The 26,150-nt window shown below is 38.9% G+C and overlaps 1 protein-coding gene across 1 annotated transcript in view; it reads right to left on the reverse strand.

Moving 5' to 3' along the window:
• Window positions 1–26,150, reverse strand: part of TRPM5 (transient receptor potential cation channel subfamily M member 5) — a 40,004-nt gene continuing 13,854 nt past the window's right edge. The window contains 17 exon segments of the mRNA XM_064453263.1: window positions 1–52; window positions 54–99; window positions 1,172–1,262; window positions 2,260–2,332; window positions 4,363–4,495; window positions 5,859–6,037; window positions 6,709–6,877; window positions 9,342–9,516; window positions 11,972–12,104; window positions 12,630–12,748; window positions 14,078–14,336; window positions 16,761–16,856; window positions 18,330–18,442; window positions 19,208–19,353; window positions 21,374–21,497; window positions 22,656–22,787; window positions 25,456–25,806. Of these exon segments, the coding sequence (XP_064309333.1) occupies window positions 1–52; window positions 54–99; window positions 1,172–1,262; window positions 2,260–2,332; window positions 4,363–4,495; window positions 5,859–6,037; window positions 6,709–6,877; window positions 9,342–9,516; window positions 11,972–12,104; window positions 12,630–12,748; window positions 14,078–14,336; window positions 16,761–16,856; window positions 18,330–18,442; window positions 19,208–19,353; window positions 21,374–21,497; window positions 22,656–22,787; window positions 25,456–25,806 (2,391 nt within the window).

Genomic DNA, 26,150 nt, shown 5'->3' on the forward strand with positions numbered 1-26,150 from the left:
TTAATTATCAATGTACGTGATGTCAGTCTCGGACTGATGTGCACACTCTTCTTTCACTTCTTTCTGGCCAAGGCACTTCTGTGTTGGCATTCATCACACCTAATAGGATAGCAAAAGCCATATACTTGTTTAAAAGCCTTAAGACAAGGGGCTCATAATGGTAATTAATTAAGAAACATTACAATGTTGAAAATAATCCACAATTAAAAGATAGTGTAGGTTCTGTTACTTTGTAATTGCTCAGTAAATGATAAAACCAGGTTGCTTCTTTATTTTTCAGCTATTTCAGTTTCTGATTTTTATACAGTTACAGTATTAAAATGCCAGGGGAACATGCTATAGGATGTTTTTTCTTAATAAAATATTGATAATGAAGCAATTTACATACATGTTTTATAAGCTTCTAACAGAATTAATTCAAGTGTGAGGTTAGTTCGAGTCCCAGTGACTCGAGGTCTTGTCATGTCACAACTTTGCTGAGTTTCCAGCTACTTGTTTTTCCCATGTAGTATATATATGTTCAGTTTGTGTTTTTTGGAGTGTTTTTTGTTTAATAGATAGTAATAGGTAGATACTGAAATAGATTATTAAGAAGAATATCCAAAATCTTTATTGTGCTGGATATCCTGCAGTGGCTGAGAAACAGTCTGTTTCTGTCTCTAATGTTTTGAAGTCCAAAGAGTGGAGCCCTGGGATACAGGGCAGGATTCTTAACTGACAGAAATAGTTGTAGCTCTGAAGGCAAATGAGCTGTGTTAATTAAAACAAAGTAGGAGGCTTGCTCAATTTTTATTTTTAATGATTATTGTTATCCATATTAAATGTTTTGGTAATACTTTGGTAGCACTATCTCACTGACTCAAGAAACCCCCAACACAATTCTTTCAGGAAACCCTGTGGCAAATAGATACTTACTTACCTGTTTAAAGTAGGGTGGGATCGTTCCAACTCACACTGACAGTCCTTTCCCCAGAGCTTTTAAATATATTTTGCAAATGGTAACTTTTTCATTCTGAAGTCTGAATATTCTGTTCCTTGTTTGTATTCCCATTACCTTTAGGTACCTCCTTACGTGGTTCTTTTCCAATTTTTTCTTTTTGTCCTTGCATTTTTTTAACTAAGATGTTAAGCTGTATTAATTAGCTTTTCCATTACTGTTTTCAATACTTACGTGCGTAGTTTGGAGCTGGTTGGTTGCACAAGATGTTGGTTTTAGTTAACGCCTCTGCCATTGAGGAGATAACAGCTGTACAGTAGCCAATCTACAAAATAAGTAGTGATACCTACATCAGTTAATTTTTGTAGTACTTTATCCATTCTTAAATTTGTGAGAAAGAGAACCCAGGCAGCAGATGGAAGCAGCATCAGTGATACAACATTTTTTAAAAAAAAGTTTTAAAAAAATAAATAGTTGAACTGTCTTGGAGGAAGATTTGTGCGAAATACCTACCGTTTTTAGGGTATTGCATTATATCAAGCTGGCACAAATGTATTGAAGCATTTCTTGTGTGTTCCTGTTGGACCTGTATTTGGTGCCAACATTGTTCATTGAATAGCATTACTTTTTTCAGGAAGTGCACTTTCAGGGAAAGTGCAATGGGAGTATTAAGATAAGGAACTTTCAGCGAGGTCAAAATTACGCTGCAGAGTTCTAGGGACAAAGAAAACAATAACAGTTGTGCTACGTAGCACTTGGTAATGCTGTGCATTTTCAGACTGTTTAAAAAGTTTATATTTCAAGGGTTTTTCATCAAAAGCTCAAAATAGGGTTTCCATCTATTATTTATGTTTCACATTTGTATGTTTGTTAGACAATTCCCTTTGAGACATTGGTATCTAAGAAAATTAGAAAAACTGATGCCCGAGAAGGTTAGTCTAGGTCAGATCAGACTGCATACGGGTATTTTCAAAGTTGACAGTTTTAAAGAAAGAAAATGTTGGGAGAAGGGGGAAAATGGAGGGGGGAAGATTAAACATTTGCTTTTAGAAGCATCTTGGGGGAAATAAAGACTTCTCAAGTAGGCTAGCAAAGAGAGCAAGAAATGCTGTATTCCGTTTTCTCCTTTCTAGCAGAGGTCAGAAATGCTTCTATATACATGTCTATCACCAGAGAGAAAATGATAAGGGAACTGAAACCGTAATACAGATGCATTTCTCCTTTCCTTTATGCTTAAAAGGTGTCTGCCAAACCACCATTAAATGAGAGAAACCAGGTGAAATCCTAAAGCTCATATAAATGCCTGTAAAACTGTTACTTACTTGGGCTTCCATAACTTTAAACCGCTTTTCTTGTTCTTTAAATCCACTAAAATATTTAGACAAATTTTCCACCCTGTGGAAACAAAGTAGACACACTGAGCAAGAAGGAAAGGCCTCAGAAGAACTCATAAACCACAAAACCCACATAACTTACTAGAGCCATGGCCCCTCACTGGCAGTTTGCTGCTGAGACATCCCAGAGCCCCCTAAAAGTTTTGTCCTTTTGTGGTGTTCCTGCAAGTATTTATTGAACAGAGAGAGCAGCGTTTCTGGGACTCTTGTGCACCTGTTGCCCAGGAACTCCTAAACTCACACGGATTATGGCAGCTGTTCAGCTTGTGGTGAGGACTGCTTAGCCCCAGCTGTGGTGGAAATCAAGGGCAGCAGAAAGGAGCCTTAGGTCCAGCTCTGTCTCTCCAGCCACTTATGTCCCACCTGTACCAAATGTAAACTGATCCTGGCATGAGAACTGAGAAGCCACTTAAAATTTATACAAAGCTTCATTTTTGGAAACTGGCTTGACATTCCAATCCCTTTTTCCATGCAGTCCAAAGGGACTTTCATGTAGTGCCTCCAAATCATTGCATTGTCCTCATACTTTCTGCATCCTTCACCTCTTCTCCCATCTGTTCTTTATTCTTAGCATCTGATTTCCCATAGGCTCCTCAAATCCCTGGTTGCTTTGTCCTAACTACTATTTCAAAGTTTCCCACCAACATGTTACGTTCCATTCAGGTCTATGTGAAAAAGCTGCTGCTGGATAGGTCTATTGTGTTTTGGGATTGGTTCAATGCAAAGTTTAAAGAATCACTTTCTGAGGGTTTCAAGATGTGAAATACACGCTGCTACCACCTAAGAGTGAAGATGAAAAGCCACAGGTTTAGTGGTGTTCATTGGAACCTTTTCCAGCCTCTTTCTAGCTCTGCCATACCTGAAATACTGTGAAGCCAGACTGATTCTTACTTTCCCCCCCGAGCAGTAACTTCATCTACAATGTACCATCTTTAAAGCTTTCTAGCTTTGAAGCTAGGAAGAATATAATTGTGCCTTTTGTTTGGAAGCAATTACACACATTTATTGCTTGATCTTAATGACTGAACTCTCTTTCCTAGGGTTTGTCAGTGATCTGCTTATGACAATTAAGTTTAAACCAACAAAACAATCCTAAATTATTAGGAATTAAGAGTCTGTGTAGATTAGAGGGAGGAGAGTATTTTCTAAGAACATACTCCAGCACACTGTTTTGGTCTCCAGCTATTTTATGAGTTAGACAGATGGAGGCTTGTTTTGAAAAACAGCACAGAAAGAAAACAGACAGTGCAAGAATGTTTCCATGAAACATTCTTTCACACCCATTGTGCGTCTATTTGAAGTCAGTTTTATTATAAGAGCAAATGGCTGAAACAGGTGTTAAAAGCTTCTTTAAAGAATGCTTTGCTGTCTGGCTTTCAAAATTGCCTTAGATGTTTCTGTTCTCCCTGTGTATTACTACTCTGTGTCTCACTTAAGTGAGTAAACCTCTGAATAAAAATTTAGGACTTTTTCTTTAGGATACTAAACCAATTTAACTGATATTCGTAGTGGGGAGATATTTTAAAGAAGTATTTAAATGCAGACTCAGTTAAATACCATTTTAGAACCAATATCATTAATTTCTTGTGGAAAACTGTAGTCTCATGCCATAAAGCTATAAATACTTGTTCTGCATCTGTGGGCTGGGGGTAATCCAAGATGTCTTAAACTTCCATTCAGAAGTCTAATTCAAAAGTGCGTGTTGTCTTCTTACAGGGGATGTAAGTACACGTGCTGCAGTGTAGCAAAGGAACTATTCTTCCACCATTGTTTCATGGATATGATTTTCATTGAGCTTGACTGCAGATTTGGCTGGAGCTTACAGATCTGTACTTGTACATACTTCATGAGCGCCAAAAACTCTTCTAATATTGTAGTGATGCTGGCTTCTCACTTTTTTTCATGGACTGTATATTTCCTAACTGCATTCTAGCTGGACTCTCTATATAAGCTTTACAAGCACCTGAATGTTTATCTCATTCAAAGCTGAAGACTTGCAAGGTACACTTATTGTGGGTCAGAATAACATACTTATTAGATGTGGCTTTCAGCCTTTCTTCACTGCTTTCTTTTCTTTCTTGTTCAAGGTTTACAAGATAATTTTCTTTTTGTACCAGCTCCCATGTTATGATTTTTTGATCTAGGCCAACTGGAAGATCTCTTTCTGTAGGGAAAAAAAAAATTAAGAATTATATGTTACTCCCTTTTCTCTTATACTAGTAATGGAAGGCTGCAACGCTAAAGAAAAATGAAGTCTTGCTGCTGTAGATCCTTTGCCATTGCAGGAGGGTCATGTTATAAAAATGCAATGTAAAATAAGTATTTTTCTACTTTTTTTTTTCTTGTGATGGAAGGCATCAGGTCTTTTTGCAGTTGGATATGACTCCTGAGTTTTCTAAAGAACAGCATGAACCATTGGAATGTAGTTCCATTTAAACTCATTTACAACCTTACTGGACTTCTGACATCTTCCTCTCTTCTCTCTAGACTTCTGACATTTCAGCCCCCAAGCATTTAATGAGCAAAGCTTTATTTTCAGATGCACTTTTAATTGTTCTAATAAAGAAGCTTACAAATAGGAATGAGAAACTGTGAATAAATCCTTCCATCTTGAAGTATAAAGCCGGTTGTTGTCAAGTGCCCCAGCCAACAACAGACCTCAATTTCCCAGGTGTATTTTAAATGTAACATACTAGTTTTGTATCCTCCTAAAGACTGGTAAAAGGACACACTTGCTGCATGCTCCAAACACTACTGAATCTATAACCTGAGCAGTCAGGTACTTGCTTTCCTAGGGGGAAAAAAAGAAATTTTTTAAATTTTTTTTTAAGACTTCTCAGCAGTACACTTTGATAGCCGGGAGGAGTTTGTCTGAAAGGGAGCTTAGTCGAAGGTCTCTGAATTGGTCCAGTCTGACAACAGTTCGGCTCCAAAGCCCATTATCAGCCTGCACTCCTGCAGAGGAGTAAATGGGCTTTATTATCAGACACTATTAAATTAGATGGGCCAAGTTTGCCATCACCACAGACAGTCCCCAAATGCCTTCTGTAATTAGTTGAACTTCATCTGCCTTTTTAATTATAACTTTTAAGGAACCACCATTTCTCTAAGTGTGCTCGTGCTCTCTCTGTGTTTCTGTATTGGGAAATTCCACTGATCCTAGTAGATTTTTAGACTTGGTAGATGTTTTTAGGATTGCCTGTGCTTAATAATTACTAAAATTCGGGAGCTAATGAAATACAATTCATTAAACCTACCTATTGTTATCTCTGCAGAAATCAAATCCCTTTAACTAGTTTTATATCGACACCTTTGTTATAATAACTATGGTGTATAAAGAAATGCATTGTGGGAAACTGTAGCAGAGGGTATATTATAAGCCTTATTTTTTCATTTGTACTCTTTGTTAAAAATAAACTGAGACTCTTGGCTTAAGGAAATCTTAACTGCTCTTCTGCTTTGCCTATGCAGCATGTCTTAGGAGAGTGTCAGGGTCTCCAGTTGCAAGATGTTTGTTAACAACTCACCCAGATGTTCTTTTTTGTGTTCCATTTTGTTGAAGATTCTTCTGAGAACCAGAGCTATGTGATTAATAATGATAAATGGTGGTGCTAAGGCAGGCCGGCCATGATATTCAACAATCAGGTTGTAGCGCTGAATCTTCCAGATGATGTCTGCATTGCCCTGAACAACTTGAAAAGTGTAACTGTAATTGGGGGAGGGGGGAAAAAGTATATAACTGCTTTTACTGCAACAAGGTGAAGCTTATTATTACAAAATTTAGTCCCATATTTACTTTAAAAAAGGAACAGGAAGCTCAGCTAGTGTTAGTTTAATCTAAAGTTTGTGCAAATTCTTAGATATTAAAATAATTACAGTATCAGTCTTCAAATGTTAAAAAATACATTAGGGTGGTTGTTTTTTTTTTAAAGAAAGGTAATTCCACTTCACTTAGGCAAGATCAGCAAACATGCCACATCAGTTCTTCAGCCAAATGAATCATTATTAGCCATGTCAACATCAAGCATTTCCCCTATGTACAGATTATCCACTGTTAAATTTGCCAAGTTTACAGCTGTGTTGCACCTGCAGACCTGTGCTGCAGCACAGCCAGGGATCCAGACCCTTCTATGCATGTTTAATTGAATTTTTAGCAGTAAGAGAAGTTTCTTCATTTCTTTAATGTGGCTAGAGTAAGGATGATGAGAACTTAAGACCGATGCGGTCACAGAAGTCTACCCCTCAACCCCCAAATAATATTCATTAGGGAAATTAGTACTGTATTCCAGAATGAATAGCCATAAGCAATGTAGTAAATGTGGGCACTCAGTTAAACCTTTGCGCCTCTGTCTTGATACTTACTGAAATTGCTCTTACCTGAACATAGCAATCAGGAGATTCATAAGGAGAACATTTGTGACTAGTAGGAAGATGACCAACAGAAGTATGACAAGCCAATTGGCATAGCTATTAGGACATGATGGTGAGTTCTCCTGCAGAATCTGCAGTGGATTAAACGTACAGTTCCTGGGATACACTCGTGATGCTGCAAAGATGGAGAAATAAAAGAATAGTTTTGACAGATCCTACTGCCCCATGTATTTGTTAGAGTGGAGACAAAAGCTTTGCATTTTGGTGGGCAAAATCTCTGACTCAACAAAGAAGGCAAGAATTACAAGTTGTTGCTGAGCTTTGAAGTAATGTATTTCATAGTTAATTTAATGCAAATAAAAACTGAATTAATGTCTCTAAACATGTCTTTTTCTAAGAAGGATGGATGCATATATTTAGTACCTTTACAGTTAAGATACAAATCAAGGACAATGATGATATCAATTACTAAAATGAGATTTAATCTTGGCTGCATGTAAACAGCAGCATAATTTTGTTCTGAATATTTTAAAAGCATTAAAACTTAAACCAAATATTGTGGTAGTATTTTTGTACTGCCCTTGTTGACTACTAGCAGGACCATAAATACGAGACTCTCTTAACCCTAAAAGGACGTTTTTTTGACCACTTGAGCTACTGAGGTAATTCTTGCAGATGAAAAATCATTTATGTGAACTAATATCCAATGTCTTTAATTTTGTGAAAATGTAATCATCTGTGTACATGAAGAGACGTTGCTTTAATGCACAAGAGGTTTGCAGCCCTAGAGCAATGCAGACCTTCAGAACTTGGCTGCTCATTCAGTGGCAAGGTGGCTGTCACAGCTGGCTTTTTAGTAATGTTCCGCAAAGGGGGGTTGTATTGACAAGGCTGTATCCTGTTTAGACTACTTCTGAGTTCCCAAAGTCAAACCACCTTTGAGTATTTAGCAGTTGCATTCCCCCACGTACTTGTTCCTTCACAGCCCTTGTGCTGGTACGCATGTTAGAGCAGAAAACTCAGTAAAAGCTGGGAATGGGGCACCTCATTCTAAACGTAAATTACTTTGTACATCTAAGCTTGCAGTTGAGGTTAGTAAGAATGGTTCTACTGCATCAGACTAGAGGTCTAGCCCTGTATCCTGTCTCCAGCTATGAATTAAATCCACAAATTTAGAGTAGCATAATCATATTTACTTTTTTATTCTCCATTTTTTCACTAATAATTTTTTCCCCACTGCCACAATAACCCCATGAACATATTACTTACAGAACACAGTTATATTAAATTTCACCACAGCTGGGACTGCTTTCACCAAGTGCATTACCTTATATTTATCTACCCTGAATTTCACTTAATAACTTAGCACTCTGAGGGTCCTCTGCAACTCTTAGGTGCCAGCTTTACTCTTTACTACTCAGTTATATAGTTTTGTCAGCAGATTTTGTCCCTCTCGTTACCTATCTCTTTTTTTCTGTATGTTTCATAAAGAAGTTAAACAGACTAAGCCCCAGAGGGCCCCAGCACAAATTATTCCCTTCTGGAAGTTGCCTGTGTAATAAATTCTTTTTTTCTCTGTCTTTTAACCAGTTATTTACCCAGATGAAGACACCCTTTGGAGTCTCAATGGAGAGAAACATGCATTTCTAGGGAATGCTACCTCTGACCTATTTCCAAATGAGATGAATCCTATTCCAGAAAATATTTGTTTCTCTTCAGTTACTTTAATGGAAATAAAAGTGACTGGCTGTGCTGTGCATGCTTACACTGTAGGTATTTAAAGTTAAGTGAGGTGAATCACACCCCTGCTCTCGTCTCATTCAGACATTTTTGGCTTTTCTAAGGCATATGCTTTTTCTTATTAAGCAGACTGAACATGAAAGAATGGTTACTGTTTTGCTTCTGTCTATGGGACTTTTTTGGTTCCATCTGTATTACCTCAAGTTTGAATCCTACTACAATATTGCCACTGACATTGAACACTGTTATTCTGGCTAAATGCTGTGGCATTACTTCAGACTTCTTTGGGAGATGACCTATTCTGTATTTTACCTGCTTACCTACCAGAAATGTTGCCTTTTATGTGCAAGTATTTCCATGTCTTCTGATTATTTTTATGTTGTCTTGTTTGAAATGTTGCACATATGCAATTACCAGCTTTATATGATTTGGGCAGCTTTACCTCCAGAGTCAATAAATGCTCTAGAGGAATATTTATTCTAAAATGTGTTTGCTTATGGGCAGAGCTGTACTGCTTTAGTGCTGTCATGTTAAACTACTGCCAAAATGTATGGAGATGCTATTATTTGAATTTACACAGGGTTATCTGGGTCTAGGTTGAACTGAACAGAAATGGATTGAAGTGAAAGAAGTTATGCCAGCCTTTAAAACTGCAAATCCTTGTATGAATATTTCAGACAGCTTGTCTAAATAGGGCCAACCCTTATGCTCTAATGTAATTCCACAATGCACGTTATCTCTTTGCAAATACACCGTTTATATCATAACAATGTGAAAGATGTGGCCTGCGGGACAAAGATTAAAAAAAAAAAAAGACAATACTGGGAAGGAATTCCATGCTCTAATCAGAAGTGTGCATTCAAAAAGGGCCAAGTTAAGGGGGAAAGAAATTTCCTCACTGTCTATTTCATCCAGTGGAATCTGGCCAAATATCTGAAGGTAGGGACGATAAAGCACCCTTCTGAATATCCATTCCACTCGGCTGTCATTGGGATGAAGCAGAGCTTGAGTTGTCACACCATAGGCAATGAGCCACACACTCAAGAAAAACAGAAAGAAGAAAACATCCTTCATCTAAAAAAGAGAGGGGGAGGGGAGAAGAGGAGGAGAGGTGACTGTAATAGCATAGTCAGAGAACAGTAGTCTTTCCGTATGAAAATGGCTCACGTAATTCTGTTTCTTCACAAGCTTGTTTAGTTAAAGGAGGTGGAATAGGATACACCTCCATGCACAGAATTCCTCTCTTGACCTTGCTGTTATCATACTGTTCTTGGCCTCAGGTCAGAATTTTAATTTGATAGCTTATTTTGATACAGGCATGTTTTAAATTAAAACATTGCTTTTCAATTATCTAACATTTTAAAATGAAACGCATTTTATCTGTTAAGCGAATCTCATTGTACGTTTTAAACACAGATTTCCTGTGAGATCTCATGGTACCATTGGCTGCCTTACTGTGAATTACAAGTGATTCTGCTGCAGCAGTGAAGCCTGGTAACAGTGCTCATTGATGAATACTGAACCACTGATAGAGCAGACATTGAAGGCTGCAAGAATATCAGGTGGCTTCTGTCTTTGGTTTTCAAGGTAAGTAATGGCATCTGAGGGATTGTTTTCAGGAATTCCTGTGTTTAAACACTGTGTTTCCTCTACAGAAGCAGAAGTAATTGAATCCTAAAACACTTAGAAAAAAAAACCACCCAAAAAACCAGCAATAAAACAAACCTAATATGTATTTCAAGTGCAATAATTTTTCCCTGGTGGAAGAGGAACATTTCATCCTCTTCCCATCTAATCTGAGAGTTCATTAGGGACTGTAGATTCATTTCAATTAGATTATTGGATTGTGCAGTTACCCAAAAGCATAGGCATTTCAGACCTCCAGGATGTTACTTGGAGTTCTATTAAGAAACATGGTATCTAAGCCAGACAAGACATAGCTGATATCTCTCTGACTTTCACCACTCTGTTTTGTTTTCTGGATGATTTGAAGTTTAGCAATGCTGCAGGACTGTAATTGTGTCATGGTTAAGAGAGAGCGGTGGCAAGTCTGGAAATATTTTTTTCCAATCTGCAGTTTCTCTGTGAATGGGCATTGTTCTGGCATTGAACTGCCACTTTAAGCAGCTACCAGACTTGTTTCAGCAATTCTTTATCAAGGTTAAAAAGGAAGAAGACAATAAGAGACAATCCTAGATTGTTTCTCTGTTTAAGTAAGGGAAATGATCTTGCTTGAACCCACTTGATGAACCTTTCAAGAAGGTATCATTTACTGAACTAATTTTCACTGTTCTTTCATTTAACGTAAGGTTCAACATTGAACTACCAAAGCTAAGGCACTTTGTTGGCTTGGATGGGGGAAAGATGAAAGGTCCCATTTTTTGGTTTTGTCTAGGCTGCTGTTCATATTCTTATTTGCATCTTCTTAATCTGTGTATTATCTCATGACTTCACAGGCCAACATAATAGACATATCACCATATTTGTTCAAGGCCCATTTAGCTATGCAGCAAGGAAGGGTTAGGAGCCATAGATCTGACTTGTTTGCTTGCAGTAAAAGTCTGCTAATGCTGTAAGCTAGATAATGTTAAAAAAAAATATTTATTTGCCATTTACCCTTTTGCTACTCCAAGCAAATGTCATGTTAGGGTTCCAGTTATTGCATTTGTAGACAAATCCAAATAGCTTGGTAGTTGTGTTTATTCATTATACAGGCTTGTTTAGGCTGTAGGGCTTTTACTGAGCTCTGCTGTGAGTCACAGATCAAATATTTGTAGATTATATAATACCACTTACAATTAGATGAACTCCTATTAATCAGTTACCATGAGCTAATTGGCCTAGAGGATTAACATGCCTAAGTAAAAAGCTACTTCAACATACCAGCACATACCCAAGCACAGTAACTGTAGTCCTAATGTCTCATTTCCTGCAGGAGAGTGGTAATATCTAAGAATCTTTTATCAACATCTTTCAACATATGTTCAGAAAGTACTAACATGCTTTCATTACAACTTGGAGCTACAGAGTACAAGTAAGAGTAACTCTTGTGGGAAACTTACAACAATCCTTTTCAACAGGTTTTTTTTCCACACTTTTTGCGAATAACACAATCTTTTTCCCCAAGTGGAGCAGAGTCATTCAGTAAACACCCTGCCCTCTGTAAGTGGCCTGTTATCTGCCTGAGGTCTTTGCTCTGAATGCACACAGCTCATGAAGTAGGAGGAATAGCAGTAAGTCAAAGACAATATACTCTTCATTTGCCAGATCTGAGGATAAATGATTAGGTAAGGTACAAGGATTAGTAAATCGGGACCAACTTATTACACTGTGGAGTTCTTTGAAAGGATCTATTTAAAACTTATTGCATCTACTACTCATGATAAACAAGGGAATACATACAAAATGACAAGCCTTAAAAATATAAAAATAAAGATGGAGTATAAACTGATTTCCTTTGTAAAAAGATTTCCTGCTCTCCAATTTTTAGAAAGCACAAGTATTTATCTGAGAGAGAATGCACACTTACCATCCTTTCCACAATTATGATCTTTGGTCCAAGTTGTTTGTGAATTGCAAAAATATGTATAAGTCTAAGTGTAAACACCATAAAATCAATGGCCAGTATCGTACGGCCAGTTTGAAAAGTCGAGTTCAGCATCCTGCAGAATACATGAAATGAAATATCAGGTCTCAGCAAGTACTCCTGAGAAGCATTTTCTCAAACATTACACTCAGTTTCCGGGCATAGTCTAGTTAGGAAAAGGCAAGTGCTTCAGTGCTGTGGCTGCATAAGCCTGTAAGAGGAATATAACATAATGTCTGTGCATTGATGAGAAAGAGCCACAAGATGGAGGGATGCTGTATTCTCTGTCTTGGCTTCAATGAGATTTATTTTTAAAAAATTTATACATTGTATAAAAGTGATTGCCAGAAACTGGGCGGGGGGGGGGGAAGCAGAGCTTTTCTGTACATGTGTTTGAATATACCAATATGTCTTTTTGTGGTCTCCGGAGCAACTTCTATGATTCCACAGAATTTTAGAGGCTTTTATTGCAGAAACATGTTGCAAAGCTTCTAACAGTAAATATCACAGCCTGTCCTTACACACACATGACTCTCCTGTCAGTTGACATACATAGCCCTTGCTACTGATGCTGACCACATCACACATAACAGATATATACCTGCAGGTTACCCCAATTATGAAGAGGAAGATGGTCACCATATCACATTTATTCCAGTTATCCTCCACATACAGTTTAATTTTTTTAATTAAATTTGTGTCTTCATCTGTGTAGAAACTCTGAAAAAGATAAATAATCATTGGTATTGATCTGTTTCCAGTTTCACTACTTCATTGTGAGTTTTAACATAATACCTGTTTCCTTATTCTCTTTCATTGCAAAGACCAAAACCAAATTCCTAGTGTAATAGGGAAAAAAGCATGAAAACATAAGCTTGGTTTACGGTCTTAAAACACAAAAGCTGGATGAAAAAGAACAAAAATCAATTCTTTTTATTCTTGTAATATTAGCCTTAAGAATTTTTGAGGACTGATTTAAGATTTTGTCAGCATTTGGGCTGTTAAACAATACAACAACTTCCAGTCAAAGTTCAGTTTCTAGATGTTGCTATGTAAACAGCGTGAACAGATTTGGCATTTGTATACGGGAATTGTCAGCGAGCGCACATTTGATTATCTAAGCAAAGAGGTAGGTTTCTTAACTGGGTTTTAGCCTGGCACTCTTCATGTTTTGCAGGTTTATAATGAAATGTTCTTTGATCCAAATATTTTCCATGTCTTCCTGTCATTATGGCCTTGCTGCAACATTTGAAATAAATTGTAATAAACCGGGATCCCCTTCACTATGCCTATTGCTTAAATAATGAACACCTATTTGTTCTTCCAGAGTAAATGCTTATAACTGCTTTTTGTGTCTAAAGAGGACAGCTTTATGCACCCACAGTTGGCAACACACTAGCAGCATTGTTTACACATTATTTTGATGTTGAGCTGAGGACATTCCAAAAACAGTAACTGGGAGGTTAATAGAGAAGGGGGTTTTGTTTGGTTTTGGGTTGGTTTGGTTTTGTTTTTGTTTTAAGAATAGCAAACCAAAACAAAGACCTGCTAATGTTTTGAGTTGAGAGTGTTTCAGCAAAAACACAAATCACATGAATTAATTTACCTTTTTTTTTTTAAACAGTCCCCAGTGGGGAAGAATCTCTTAAAAGGATGTAGAGTTGTCTGCTGTGTTTCCAGGTGTAGAATGTAACTGCCAACTTACATTATTTGTGGTGTGAGGACCTAGTTCTGGGGAGTGAAATCAGAGAGATGCTTTGCTAAGTGAAGGACACCTGAATCTTAGCAGCCCTCTTGATTTGGCTATGGCTGGTGTAGGATGGAAAAACAGAGGTGCTGCTGCGGGTTTATGTGGTGGAGGAAGAGCTTGCTCTGGGAGAGAGAGGTGGAGTGTTTTGGATGAGGTAAGTTCTGTATTGCTCATCTGTGCAAAACTGCACCTGACACTTGAAATCTTCAAGCTAGTACAGTTATACAGATTGTAAATCTATTAAAAATATTGCCTTAAGTTTTACTGTGTTTATTACTAAGATGTTGTAAGTTACTGACCTGTCGGATTTCTTCCAAGACCAGGGTAAAAACCCAGAAGTAAAGTATAATTTCTTTAGCAGATGGACCCTCAGGTGGAGGTGGTTTAAAGTCCAGTAAAAGGACATAAGTAAACAGAAACAGAAAAGCAAAGTACATTATAACATTCCCCATAAATACAGTTACAGGGGCACTCCAGAATTTTCTCCAACGGGTAAGCATGAACGTCGCCCACGCTGTGTTTTCAGAAGGGTTCTGCTTTTCCGATTTACCATTTCCTCTGCAAAACAAAAAGAATATAGGCTTGGTGACTATTTCCTAAAATTAGTTCATTGGAATACGCTCGGTATTTTTCTATATAAAGCTTCTTGTAAGATAGTAACAGACAGATGCTGGGGACGGGGGGAAGGGGGTGGGAAGGAGGAAGGCTGTAGAAATCGGACCAATCACGTTACCATGGCAGAAGAACTATTTCAAGTCAAAAAGAAGGTTTTGGAAAACAAAATTGCATCAGACTTAAATGCATATTCTTGTAATTTCCAATTTGATGTGTTAATTTTATTTGTAACTTCATTGTGTTCCTGCATGTAGTATAAACTGTGCAAATACACGAGGAGAGGGGGAGGTGGGCTAATTGCTCTTCATCATCCTAAATAATAGGAAAAAAACCCAAATGGCCAATGTAGCTTGTGAGGCAGTTCTTAATTATTTTGGCTCTAAAAATTCCTTGCAGAGTTTGCATGCAGGAGTTCTTGTTGTTGCTGTGACTTTAAACAAGTCTTTTTGAGACTTGTTAAACAATTCCTCTTTTTGACCCAGTCTCAAAAATGCTGGATCATACCAAGCATGTGTTTCCTGACTACCCTTGCTGAAGTCTGAGAGAACTACTGAAAGAATACTTCAGCCCTTTACATGACTGTAAGCACTGGCATCTTGCCCTTTATGATTACAGTAAATTGCAGAAAAAGTATATAGAAGCCTTTTAGCAAAACAAGTTGACCTCAAAAATTCTTTATTAAGATAATCTTTGACTATTGTGGAATTACGCAAATATTTTGGTAACGGAAGGGAAATTTGACATCTACATCTACAGTTGTTTTGGCTGTGTTTTGGAACATGAAGTGCTATCTATTGGCAATATAAATTATCCTGTGCAGAAAATGCAAGTTCCCTGTATCTGATAGCAATCTGATCTTAATGTGAGACTTTCTTTGCACGTAAATTGCTCTCCTGTGTAAGCTAGGGATGTTACCGGATCTTTAATTTTGTGATTCTAACTCTGAGAGGTGTGATCTCTAGGTATGTTTTCCCTTGTTTTCAGTAGGGTATGTTTTCAATTTCACATTGCAAAAAATAAACAATGACTCTTCACTGGTTTTTAATTTCCCCTGACATTCTTGCTAATTATTAAATACATTTGTTACAAGGAAAAGTTTCTCCTCACAGCCAGTCTTTTCTGTGTGGCTGATTCTGTACTACCTCTCAATTTATGACAACGTAAGACAGTCCCATGGTAAAAGGCTAATATGATAAACGGATAATTGCAGCTTTACTGTAAGATGCTGAAATAGATCCAGGAGAGACCCTCTTTGTTAAAATAAATTGCTAAGTTAATGGCCATTGGAATGCACAACGTAATGACCAAACCATGCTTCACTCAGGATGTGTAAGTGCTTTATGACATTTCTTACAAATAGCTCCCAAGAGGCAGATGCTTTTACACCTATTTTATAGGTTAAGGAGGGAGAGGGGAAAAACTAATGATCTTCTCTAATGTACCAGCAGTTAAATGCCAGAGGTAAAAATAGAACCTAATAACTCTGACTTGGTCCAGCACTTCATAGTGCAGATGATGCTTCCTCGCTACCATTGTTCACGTATTTCTGAAGTTCTCTTTAAATTACTGAAAAGCACGTGCTTAATACAAGTGGCTATTTAGCCATTAAGAGGACTTTGTGCTAATCAAAAGTCTTCCTATCCTGACTTCTGGCCTCCCAGGTTTTGATGATAAGCGTGTGGCAGAGGTATAGGATAGGATTCAGAAGTTCTGAATCACAGATCTATGAAGGACCGCGAGCAACTAACAAAATATTTGTGCTCAGTTACCCATTTGTGTAATGCTCCCTCTAACTCCAAAGTTTGTTGTTGTAATTCAGGTTCCTCAGGGCCCATCTTTTTAAAATGCAAATGAAGAGCACTGGCATGGTGGGAAGCTGACAATACAAATTTGCCAGGTACTGACATTGGCAAGTACTTCTGTTGCTGCCTTTGTAGGAAAGTATGTAGTGATGCACTCAAATAATGTGAGGTTTTGCTGAGAACCTTCTTTCTGCTCAGCTTGATAATCTGGTAAGGGCTTAGTTCCTAAATCCAATGTGTATCAGCCATCATGAGCTGAAGGGAATCTCAGGAAATGCTTTCTCATTTCCCACGTATTAAGCAGATACCTTGTTCTGTAGAAATTACCTGCTCAGAACCAGTAAAGTTGTGTCCCCTTGAAACAGTGATATATATCTGTTTATTTTCTATATTCCTTTTAGAGAGCAACAACAGCAGTAATCAGAGAGCACAGCACTTTCTGAGGAGTAATGACTTCCTCAGTCCTTCAGCTGCTCCTTAGATCGTTAGCTGGTCACTAACCCACAGGAAGTGTCCTGTTCTTTGTTGTCATGAAAGTTATATTAACTAATGGGTTTAGACTTACCTGTCTTCTTCCTTGGAAAAAAACAGGGTCCTCTCTGTATCTAAACTGTCCAGCTCTCTAAATGGCTCTGGCTCATTCTTTGATTGCTTTTCCTCACTGTAAGGAAATAAACTTATTAGTTGAAAGACGATGGCTAGCAATTTTTCACTATGCAATTGGCAGTCATATAGAACTGCTAGCATGTATTTATCTTGAACTTGCTCCACTGAGAAGCTGTCAAACAATACATGAGCCTTAGCTCTGCAAATTCTGCTTATTTCTAAGGAGAAGGCTGAAGTCCCCCAAATGATTCAGAGAAGTGGTAATTGGCATGCTTCACAAAAATGGAGCATGACGCTCAGTTTCCTCAAGTTACTTAGGTTTTGAGCAGAAACAAACCCCTCAGTCCTAGAAGACAATACCCCAGTGCTCTGTTCCTGGTTACTCTTAGTAGCAATTAAGACAGGAAATACAGAGGGAACATGGTGTCAACTCTTGCATTTCCAGAGAAAGGAGGCAAAAAATGTCCTCAACAGAACAATTTAGGAAAGGTTTACTTTAATTATGAAGCCTAATTTCAACCTTTCCATGAAAACTTTGCCAAAATTTCACATTAAATTACTTGAATTCGTGAATCTGGCAGCCACTATGACAAGAAGGTCACCTTTAGTGATACTGGCAGAAGGAAAGTCTTAAGTCAGCAGGGCCAAACAAGTCTACCTCTTGCTTTTTAAGCAGTTTACCAGTTAAGAAGCATATATTTCAATAGCTTGTCATCCCATAATGCCAATTCTGATGATTTTTATATGATTCTCACAGTATTAGGAGGTTTTCTTAAAGTTTCACTTCCTGGATTCTTAGGACTGGCTAAGCATCTTGGCTGCTTTGGGGGGGGGGGGTGTTGGGTTTTGGTGGGGGGGGGGGTTTGTTTTGTTTTTAAAGAAAACCTAAGATTCTAGCCATTTTCACTGTGAAAAAGAGCTGAAAATATGAACTCCAGAGCTATACCTGCAGAAGACTAAAAAAGAGATCTCATAAGATATTGAATTTTAAAATCTTAATTGATTTCACATCAGTCCTGTGTTTTTAAGCTTGACTTATGGTTTTCAAAGCTTGTGGCTGATATACTGCTTTGTGATGGCTGTTTCCCTTGATAAGATACAAGGCTTGTGGCTGATAATACTGCTTTATGATGGGCGTTTTTCTAGATAAGATACTTAGGTTTGAACCAGGCATCTCCAAATCTAGAAATATATGTTGCTACACCTGGAGATATTCTGTGCATTACTGTGTAGAATCTGGAGCTGACAGTATTCCAGCAGGCTTTTCTGTGGACTGTGCAAAATATAAGTGATCTGTGTGAAACCATGGTATTGATCTTTTAAGTATTAGAATAGGCACTAGCACAGGACACACAAATCACTTAGTCCCATAGAAAACTGGTCGGGTTAATAGTGGTGCAGTCCTTCTGTTGACACTCTGAGGTGATATTACTATTTTTATCACTTAGGTGAAAAATTTTGAGTCTGGATATTTTAATGGATTATTTTTAATTCCTTATCTCTTGTACCCAGATAGATCTGTTTGTACCTGAATGCTATTAAATTTGTGTAGATTAGGAAAGGGCACCAGAATCCACAGATTAACTTCAGGATCTGTGTACTTGTAGATATGTCTCCCCACCATATTTTTGTCAGGAAGGCCTGAAAGTCAAGAAAACGAGATGGCTTTAACATCACAAAAAACATACTTGCAGATAAACTGCATGTGTGTTCTGTGGCTCCTAAAACAGCAAGTGCTCTGGAAACCTAAAGAGCAGGCTCACCTTCAGAGCCAAGAGGTGCTCTGTGCATCTTTCTGCGGATATTGTTGAGTATGCAAAGAGTTATGAAGAGGACAGTGGAAAGAATAGCAAGACAGAATTAAGCAACACCTGTATAGTAGTAAGAAAGTGCAAGTTAGGCACTGGGAGCTAAAAGCACCGTCACTCTTAATTTAGCTTTGTGTATGTGGAGAGAACTCAGGTTGTAAGGGCAAAGCTGAATAGTAATTTGATTTAACTTTTATCAGTGAGCTCGTCCTGGAATCTGAATGAGTTACCTCACATCTTGGAGAAGCTTCATTATGCCTCAGGCAGATTTAAACTGCTTTCCTGATGCTTCTCTGCAAGCAAGGAAGGAAGAAAAAGCACAGGATATAATAAGGGCTAAACCTTCTCTTGAGTGCACTGGTCTGCAGGCTAGCTGGATGGAAGGGAGGGCAAAAAGGGAACTGTGTTTCTTTGTCAAGGGTGCAGTATAGCATCCTCTTCGTATGATGCTAGGAAGAGTCCCCTCTCCAAAGAATGTCTCTTAGGGGAATACATTTCATTGGGTTGTTCACTTGCTGCGCTATCCTCCTCTGTGTCCAACATCATGCTTAAAGGTCCTAGAGGTAGAGGTGGTGAGGGAGAGGTCTGTAAAACTTACCTGGACACCATCATGAGCAAAGAAAGACTTTGCATCTGCTTCTGTAGCCAGCTGAAGGCAGGTGGTTTTGCTCCAGTACTGATTTTTCCTCACCAACAGAGCAAATGCTCTCTCCTCGCTGTTGTGGTAGCATTCACTAAACAGTTCTGCCAAATGAAGGAAATGTAGACAAATGGATCTTGTAATTTAAAAGAAAAAAAATTAAAAGATGAATGTAAGGCAAGAAAGTCATGTGTGTAGGGTGCAGCACAATGGCAGCAAAGCCTGAGCACTGCCAGGTGTTCCTTGCTGCACCAGAGATTTCTGCAAGGCTGAAGTAGTTGAAAACAGCCTGAGAGAGCTAAGAGGTGGGACGGAGAGAGGAACGATGCTGGACACAAGAAAAACTTGCTATGGCTTTATGCATGTGTGTACATGTGTTGGGGCAGACGGCCAATGAAATAGATTTGCCTTGGTGAAAAAAAATCACTGTATTCTTAAAATTCTCACTATTTGCAGAAAGATATGGAGTAAATATCTCAGTAACTCCCTCTCACCTCTTTCTATCTGCATGCTCCCTTCTCAGGTTGGGGCCTGTAACAGTTTGGGTTGGGTTTTTCCCTATTGTTTGATCTAAGGAGAAATTCTTCTTTCTTGATTCTTCTACAGACTGCATAAAAAACTTCTTGGAAACATGTCAGTATTTGTTATAGTCCCTCATCTGTAGCTGCCTCATGTGGAGGTTTAAGCAAAGTGAAGCATAACTGTATCTCTTGGGTGATGCTCTTACACTTTGAAGGATGAGTTGCCAGGAGGCCCCCACTCTCTGGGATAGACTAAACAAAGGGAGCGGCTCAGCTTTGGCTCGTAACCAACAAATCCTTGGTTTTAAGACATAGCTATTTGACATAAAATAATATTAGACTTGGTAGAGTATTGTGGTGTAATTTTGCTTCCAGAGAAGCCGGTCCTGGAACTCAGAAACTAGGATAAGCAGTCAAAAAAGTCAAGGTTTTCTCATTGGACAAGATCTGACTTCTCATGTGTGTTTCATTCTGCTGATTCACTTGATTATGTCAGTACCTTTCCCAGGCCAGCCTACACCTTGTTACACTGTGAGGGCTGGGGAAAGAAGTTCACTTAAAATAAGCTGATATACAGGCATCTTTTGTGGTTGATATGTTGTATTTATCATTCTTAAAGAATGTTTGCTCTACTTAATATTGACAGGGTTATCCAGGCCAGAAATTGAGGATCTGATCTAATACTTACCAAAGCCAAGGAGCAGATTTCTGTGTATTGGATTAGGCCCTGTAGTTCCATGACTAAATTACTGGGGCCCTGTGATTATATGGGAACCTGACTTTTATGTTTTGTAAATAATATTGGCCCTGTGAGAAGAGGTGAGTATGTGATCTGTGTATAAATAATGTAGCAAAGCCTGCATGAGCCATCAGCTGCTTGATGTACAAGCTCTAAGGGGAAAGAAAAAGACTCTGCGTTTCCATGTGTGGCATTCTTTAAAGCCCTCTGTTCATAGCAGTTCTCCTTTCAGGTATGAATTAGATTGAAGTCAGATCAGCGGAGAAGTTTGTGTGCAGACATCTGTTTTTAAACCAGGCAAAGGGGAGAGGGCTTCACATTCTGGCATTGCAGATGCCTGAATGCTTACTGCTGGAGGGAGGGACAGCTTGTCTGCTGTGAAACCAGTCTGAGCCTCACTGCAGTTTTGCAGTGCAGCTAGCTCTCTTCTGGGTGACGTAATCTCAAATTATTTTTAGCAGCGAAGACAAACTTTAAAACTTGTTGCTCTAGTGGCCCTTAGAGAGCAAGCTTGATATTGCAGGAAAACTAGGCTGCTGTGAGCCTGGAAGTACTTTGGTTATTCTGTCTCTCCCATCACTGTAACACACCTTGTGCTAAGGCCAGAGACTTAAAATACAAACATGTAGCAGGAGCAGCATCCCAGGGGCCAGTCTTGGAACACTGATTTTTCCAAAATGATTGGTTTTTAAGTCCTGTTTCTGTGGTATTTGAATGTTTGGGACTGCCTGTGCTGCAAGGCTGTTAAGTTATTCATGACAGTTGACTTTTTACAAGGGAAACAGCACTTTTTTCACTTGCTTGCCTTGCAGTGGAAGTTACTTCTTACATTTTTGATGCTCTTAAAAAGGTTCTGTTACTTACCAACAGCGAGCTGCTCATACTTGGCCTCTTTCATTATATGTGCTACTTCAGTCTCTGTCTCCAGGCGGGACATCTCTTTAAGAATCTTGCAGGCTGCCAGAGCTGAAGCTACACCCTCCTGACCCTGTATAATTGAAAGGGGTGCTGCTGTTACTGTACACTGGAGGGCATTTCTGAACTGGGGGGACTTCGCTAACGAACATGTCTAACCAAAAAAACAGAACAAAAAAAATCAAGCATGTCTCCCCTTTGAAGAATCTTCCCTTAAATATAGACTTGAAAGTCCAAATGTTGATCAAAATGACAGTTCTGGTGATATTTGAGAAATGAAAACCACATATTGGTAGTTCTTGTGCCTTATAAGGCTGGACATTTCTAGTTTTGGTTGACTTTAGAGTAGCGTCATTTGGGGTAGGAGTCAAAGACTGAAAGAAGAAGAATGCATTATGGAAATAGAGCAAAACAGTCTCACAGTGCCAAGATACCTCAAATGAGGCTATGCTGAGGAAAGGAGGAGCACAGCTGGCAGAGGCACAACAGTGGCACCCAGCAGAGAAATGTGCCTTCTGGTAATAGGGCTCCACAAACACAAGGCCCTGCAAGGTGCAGATGTGTCTGCATGCACACGGACACACACTCACTGGCTGAAGAGCTGTGCTGCAGTTTGTCCCTCCCCATGACTCCCCCCTGCCAGATGCAGCCATTTGGAAGCTCAGGGATGGGGCCTGATAGCTGTGTCTGGCTCTTGGGGGAGAGGGAAGCCATGGCATTGCACTGCAGATGCACGAGACAGGGCTTTGGTTGTGGAGATTGTAAAACAGAAGCCAATTATGCCAGCTTGAAGCTCAGCCTTTGAGAGCGTGATGCTGTTGTTCCCTACGCGTACAGCACGTAAGCTAAAGATGCTTGATAGCACTGTCTTCTCTCTCGATTGTGCTAGAACCCAAACAATTGACTTATTGTAGAAGGAACAAAACCTGAGACTGAGAGTGGTGAGTCATTGGTGGCAAGGGAGGGGAGGGCCAACTCTGCAGCTGAAGTTAATCAGCAGTTTCAGGCTGTGCTGATTTACACCTACTGCTGTTCTGCCCACCCTCTCTGTCAAGCCCTCTGGCCCCTGCTAGCATGAGCCACACAGAGATGAAAGGTGCTATAAATGCCACACCTTGCATTTTAGAAACAAACCTATCTGTCATCTGAGCTGCGAGGTTGAGCAAAAAACATCTCATATACTTGAAATACACCAGTGTGTCACCCGAAGCAGCTACAGCTCAAAGCTTACCATAGCCCAGAAATAGTTTGCCATCTTGTGCCGGTTTTGAAGTACTGCCCATACAAACAAATCCCTCCAAGGATTTTCGCTTTTCTGGTTCATATCCAAGGGCCCAGGTAGTTGCTTTGTATTCATTTTATCCTGAAATATGGTTTGTAGAAATTAAAACCTGCTTTGCAATCTCATTCCATGCAAATGACATGATCTAGGCTGCTCTTGGCCTTGCCAGCTACTTCATATTCTTTTGATTTTTCTTTTTCTTTTTGGTAGGACTGAGAGGTAATTAGTTCATTCTGTACTGAATCAAAGGACCCTTGTGTCCCCAGTATAACTCAATATGTGTGAGAACCTTCTGGATGAAACCGTGACTCCATTGAAATCAATGGTAAAGCTCCCATTGACTTTATTCAGGCCAGGGTTTCACCGCTGGTGTGTAATATCATACAAGACAAACCTGTGATTAACTAATCTGAGCTTGCCCTCAGTTATACTGGATTCCGCTCAACTGCCACAGAGGACGTGGTTTCAGAAAAAGGGAACAAAAGGCATTTTATTTCAACAGAAATAAATCTCGCCAAGGCCCTGTACAGGACAAGAATAGAGTACGTCACTACCCTCTTTTTAGTCTTTCCTTTGATATACCTCTCCCTCATGCAGGGAGTATTTTAAGTAGAACACTGCTTATTCCTTTAGCATTTGATAAAAAAAACTCTCCAGAGGAAGTATGGCAACGTAGGTCAAGCTCTGAGTTTTAAGTACATTTTAAAACTGTCTTTGTATCTATCGTGTTAATTAGAAGCAGCCAGAGTGGATTTTTTTTCAGTAAAACAAGTTTTTGTGATGATATTTTTTTTAAAATCACTTAAACTATGGGATTCTGTTCAAATTTATTATAATGGCTATTTTCGGGGGTGTTGGTGTATTGTTTTTTTCTTCAGTTTGTAGTGAGCTATTTAATCAAATTAATTACATTGAAAACCTTGCAGGAGACAATGATATCCCAAAAGTCTCATCGGTCTTTGTAACCACTAGTCCCTAACCTGAAATTAGATGCACAATTTAGCAGCAGTGACACTGGTATCCCAGTACAGTGATGCTCTTTCTGTTGCCAGTGATAATGGGATTGAGCCACTGGTGGCAGCTGTGGGAAGAAGCTACTAAAGGAAAAAAGCTTAGTAGGCACTGTGATCTGGTATATGAATTGGGCCTTATTTGCAGACCTTGGCTTTAGCTCACTTACTGCAAATCTCACAAAGGGGGCAGTTTTTTATTTCTGTAAAATTTTTATGTCTGGAGTCTGCTTAATGACTTCAGAGGTATTACCCAAATTGTATGTTCTCTGAACAAAGAAGTCCTGACTAGATTAAAACTTAGCTTTTCACACTACTAATTAGTTTAGGTAGGCTTTATCAAAGCAAAAGTGATTGAAGCTCTTGAGTGAGAAATTTTTTTAGTTTAACTTTAGTTTAAACAGTTTTAAGAACTTGGCAAATATCAAAATGTTTAATTGTTCAGTTTATCTAAAACTCTGGTCTTAATGAAATTTCTCTATACCTCTCTGCTTTGAAATAATGAGTGCAAACTTATTTCCAATGCTTTTGCAAGAACTTTGGTACTTACGAGTTTCAATGTTAAATACACTGTCAAAATGCAAAAGTGATGATGTATCTATTGCACAATTGTGGACAGTGCACTGCAGACATTCCACAGTGGTACCCGTCACACTTTATCCTTGTCGTGTTTTGGCCAGGGCTCTTGCCAGGGCCACTTCACACAATCGTTCTTATTTCTTGCGGTGTGTTATGTCACTCAATAACAAGACTACAATGATCTAAAGGCAAATATCATGTACTAGGCATTATTGAATATCCAGTCTCCTCCTGCACAGTATAAATCTAGGAATAGTTTTACATACAAAGATTACCATTTTCAGACCTGGGATTGAAAATGGCTGTTGCTTGCTTGTCTTTCTCCTAGAAAATATTGTCTTTCAAGTCTTTCTGCTTGAAGTTCTGTATGAGAAATGCAGACTGCTATTTTTATGTCTAATTACTCCTTAGTAAACGTAAATCTGTCTCTTCATATTCCCCATATATATTTAATTGAATCTGTTCTTACGCATGTGAGGCTAATAAGATCAACAAACTGTTGTCCATGTGCAAGGTTCTAGAATGAGGAATGGTCTGTGGAAGTTGTGCTAGAAGAATGTGAGATACAGGGGCATCTGCAGATCCTGAAACAGAGGCTGTAACTTAGCATTATCACACAGAATCACAGGTTGGAAGGGACCTCAGGGATCATCTAGTCCAACCTTTCTAGGAAAAGCACAGTCTAGACAAGATGGCCCAGCACCCTGTCCAGCCGAATCCTCAAAGTGTCCAATGTGGCCGAGTCAACCACTTCCCTGGGGAGATTATTCCAATGGTTGACTGTCCTCACTGTGAAAAATTTCCCTCTCCTGTCCGATTGGAATCTCCCCAAGAGCAACTTGTGTCCATTCCCCCTTGTCCTCGCCCATTAGTTAAAGGTACATTAAAACCTTGCATAAAACCCCACACACAGGGGGGGAGAAAAAGGAATCATAACCTGTCTATCTTAGAAATTCCTTTCTTTTTCTTCTTAATTTTGAAATGAAAAAGATCAAACCATCTTAGGTGTAATAATGAGCTGAAAAAAGGAATGAGAAACTGAAGTAACTGTTTCTCTCATCTTCCCTTTCCTGCCCCACCCCCAAAGACTAGACCTAGTTAAAATTTTTCAACTTCTAAATTGGAGGGGAGCAGTACTATGATGGAAAGTTGAAACTCACAGATTTCTTCTTGCCTCCATGACTAAGTTCTTGATAGAAACCTCTGCATGCGTCATGGAGAAAATCCTTGAGAACTCTAGAGACCTCATTGAGAGTGAAGAGTGGGCAGATCTCCTTCTGCTCATTATGCTGTTGACCAGTGAGCCCTGCCAAGGTCAGCTTGCTTTCTTCATGTTTCCTCAGAAGAAGTTCATAGAGGAGACATTTCTGAGAAATGGAACAGTAGAGTCTCTGCAGACGACTATATGTCAGGAATTCAGATATGTTAGCCCCATTGTCAATAAATAATTTTACGAATTCTGGTTTGTCGTTGACCAGAGCATCCATCATCACTTCCTCCAGGTCACAGGACTAGATTGATTGAAGGGAAAAAAGAAAGAAGTTTTTGGGGGTAATCATGGATGAGTGAGGAGGGAGGTAAGATTTAACATGATGACATGCACATTTTGTCTTCCACCAGGTCAACAGTGGATACAATGAGAGAGAGAGGTAGAACTCTCTTCATTTCTCTGTGACAAAATGTCTATATAAGTATTAATCTTAAAACATCAACACAAACAGCATGCTCTAGGAGTTGTGGTGATGTTAGGTACCCACTGCACTGGGTACGTATACAGGAGTTGGAAACAGTGACATACTTCCTACCATCTTCTAACAGTAATATCTGCATGCTTTCTTTACTTTGTAAGCTCAGG

Source organism: Phalacrocorax carbo, chromosome 5 (assembly GCF_963921805.1).
Source record: "Phalacrocorax carbo chromosome 5, bPhaCar2.1, whole genome shotgun sequence".
NCBI lineage: Eukaryota > Metazoa > Chordata > Aves > Suliformes > Phalacrocoracidae > Phalacrocorax > Phalacrocorax carbo.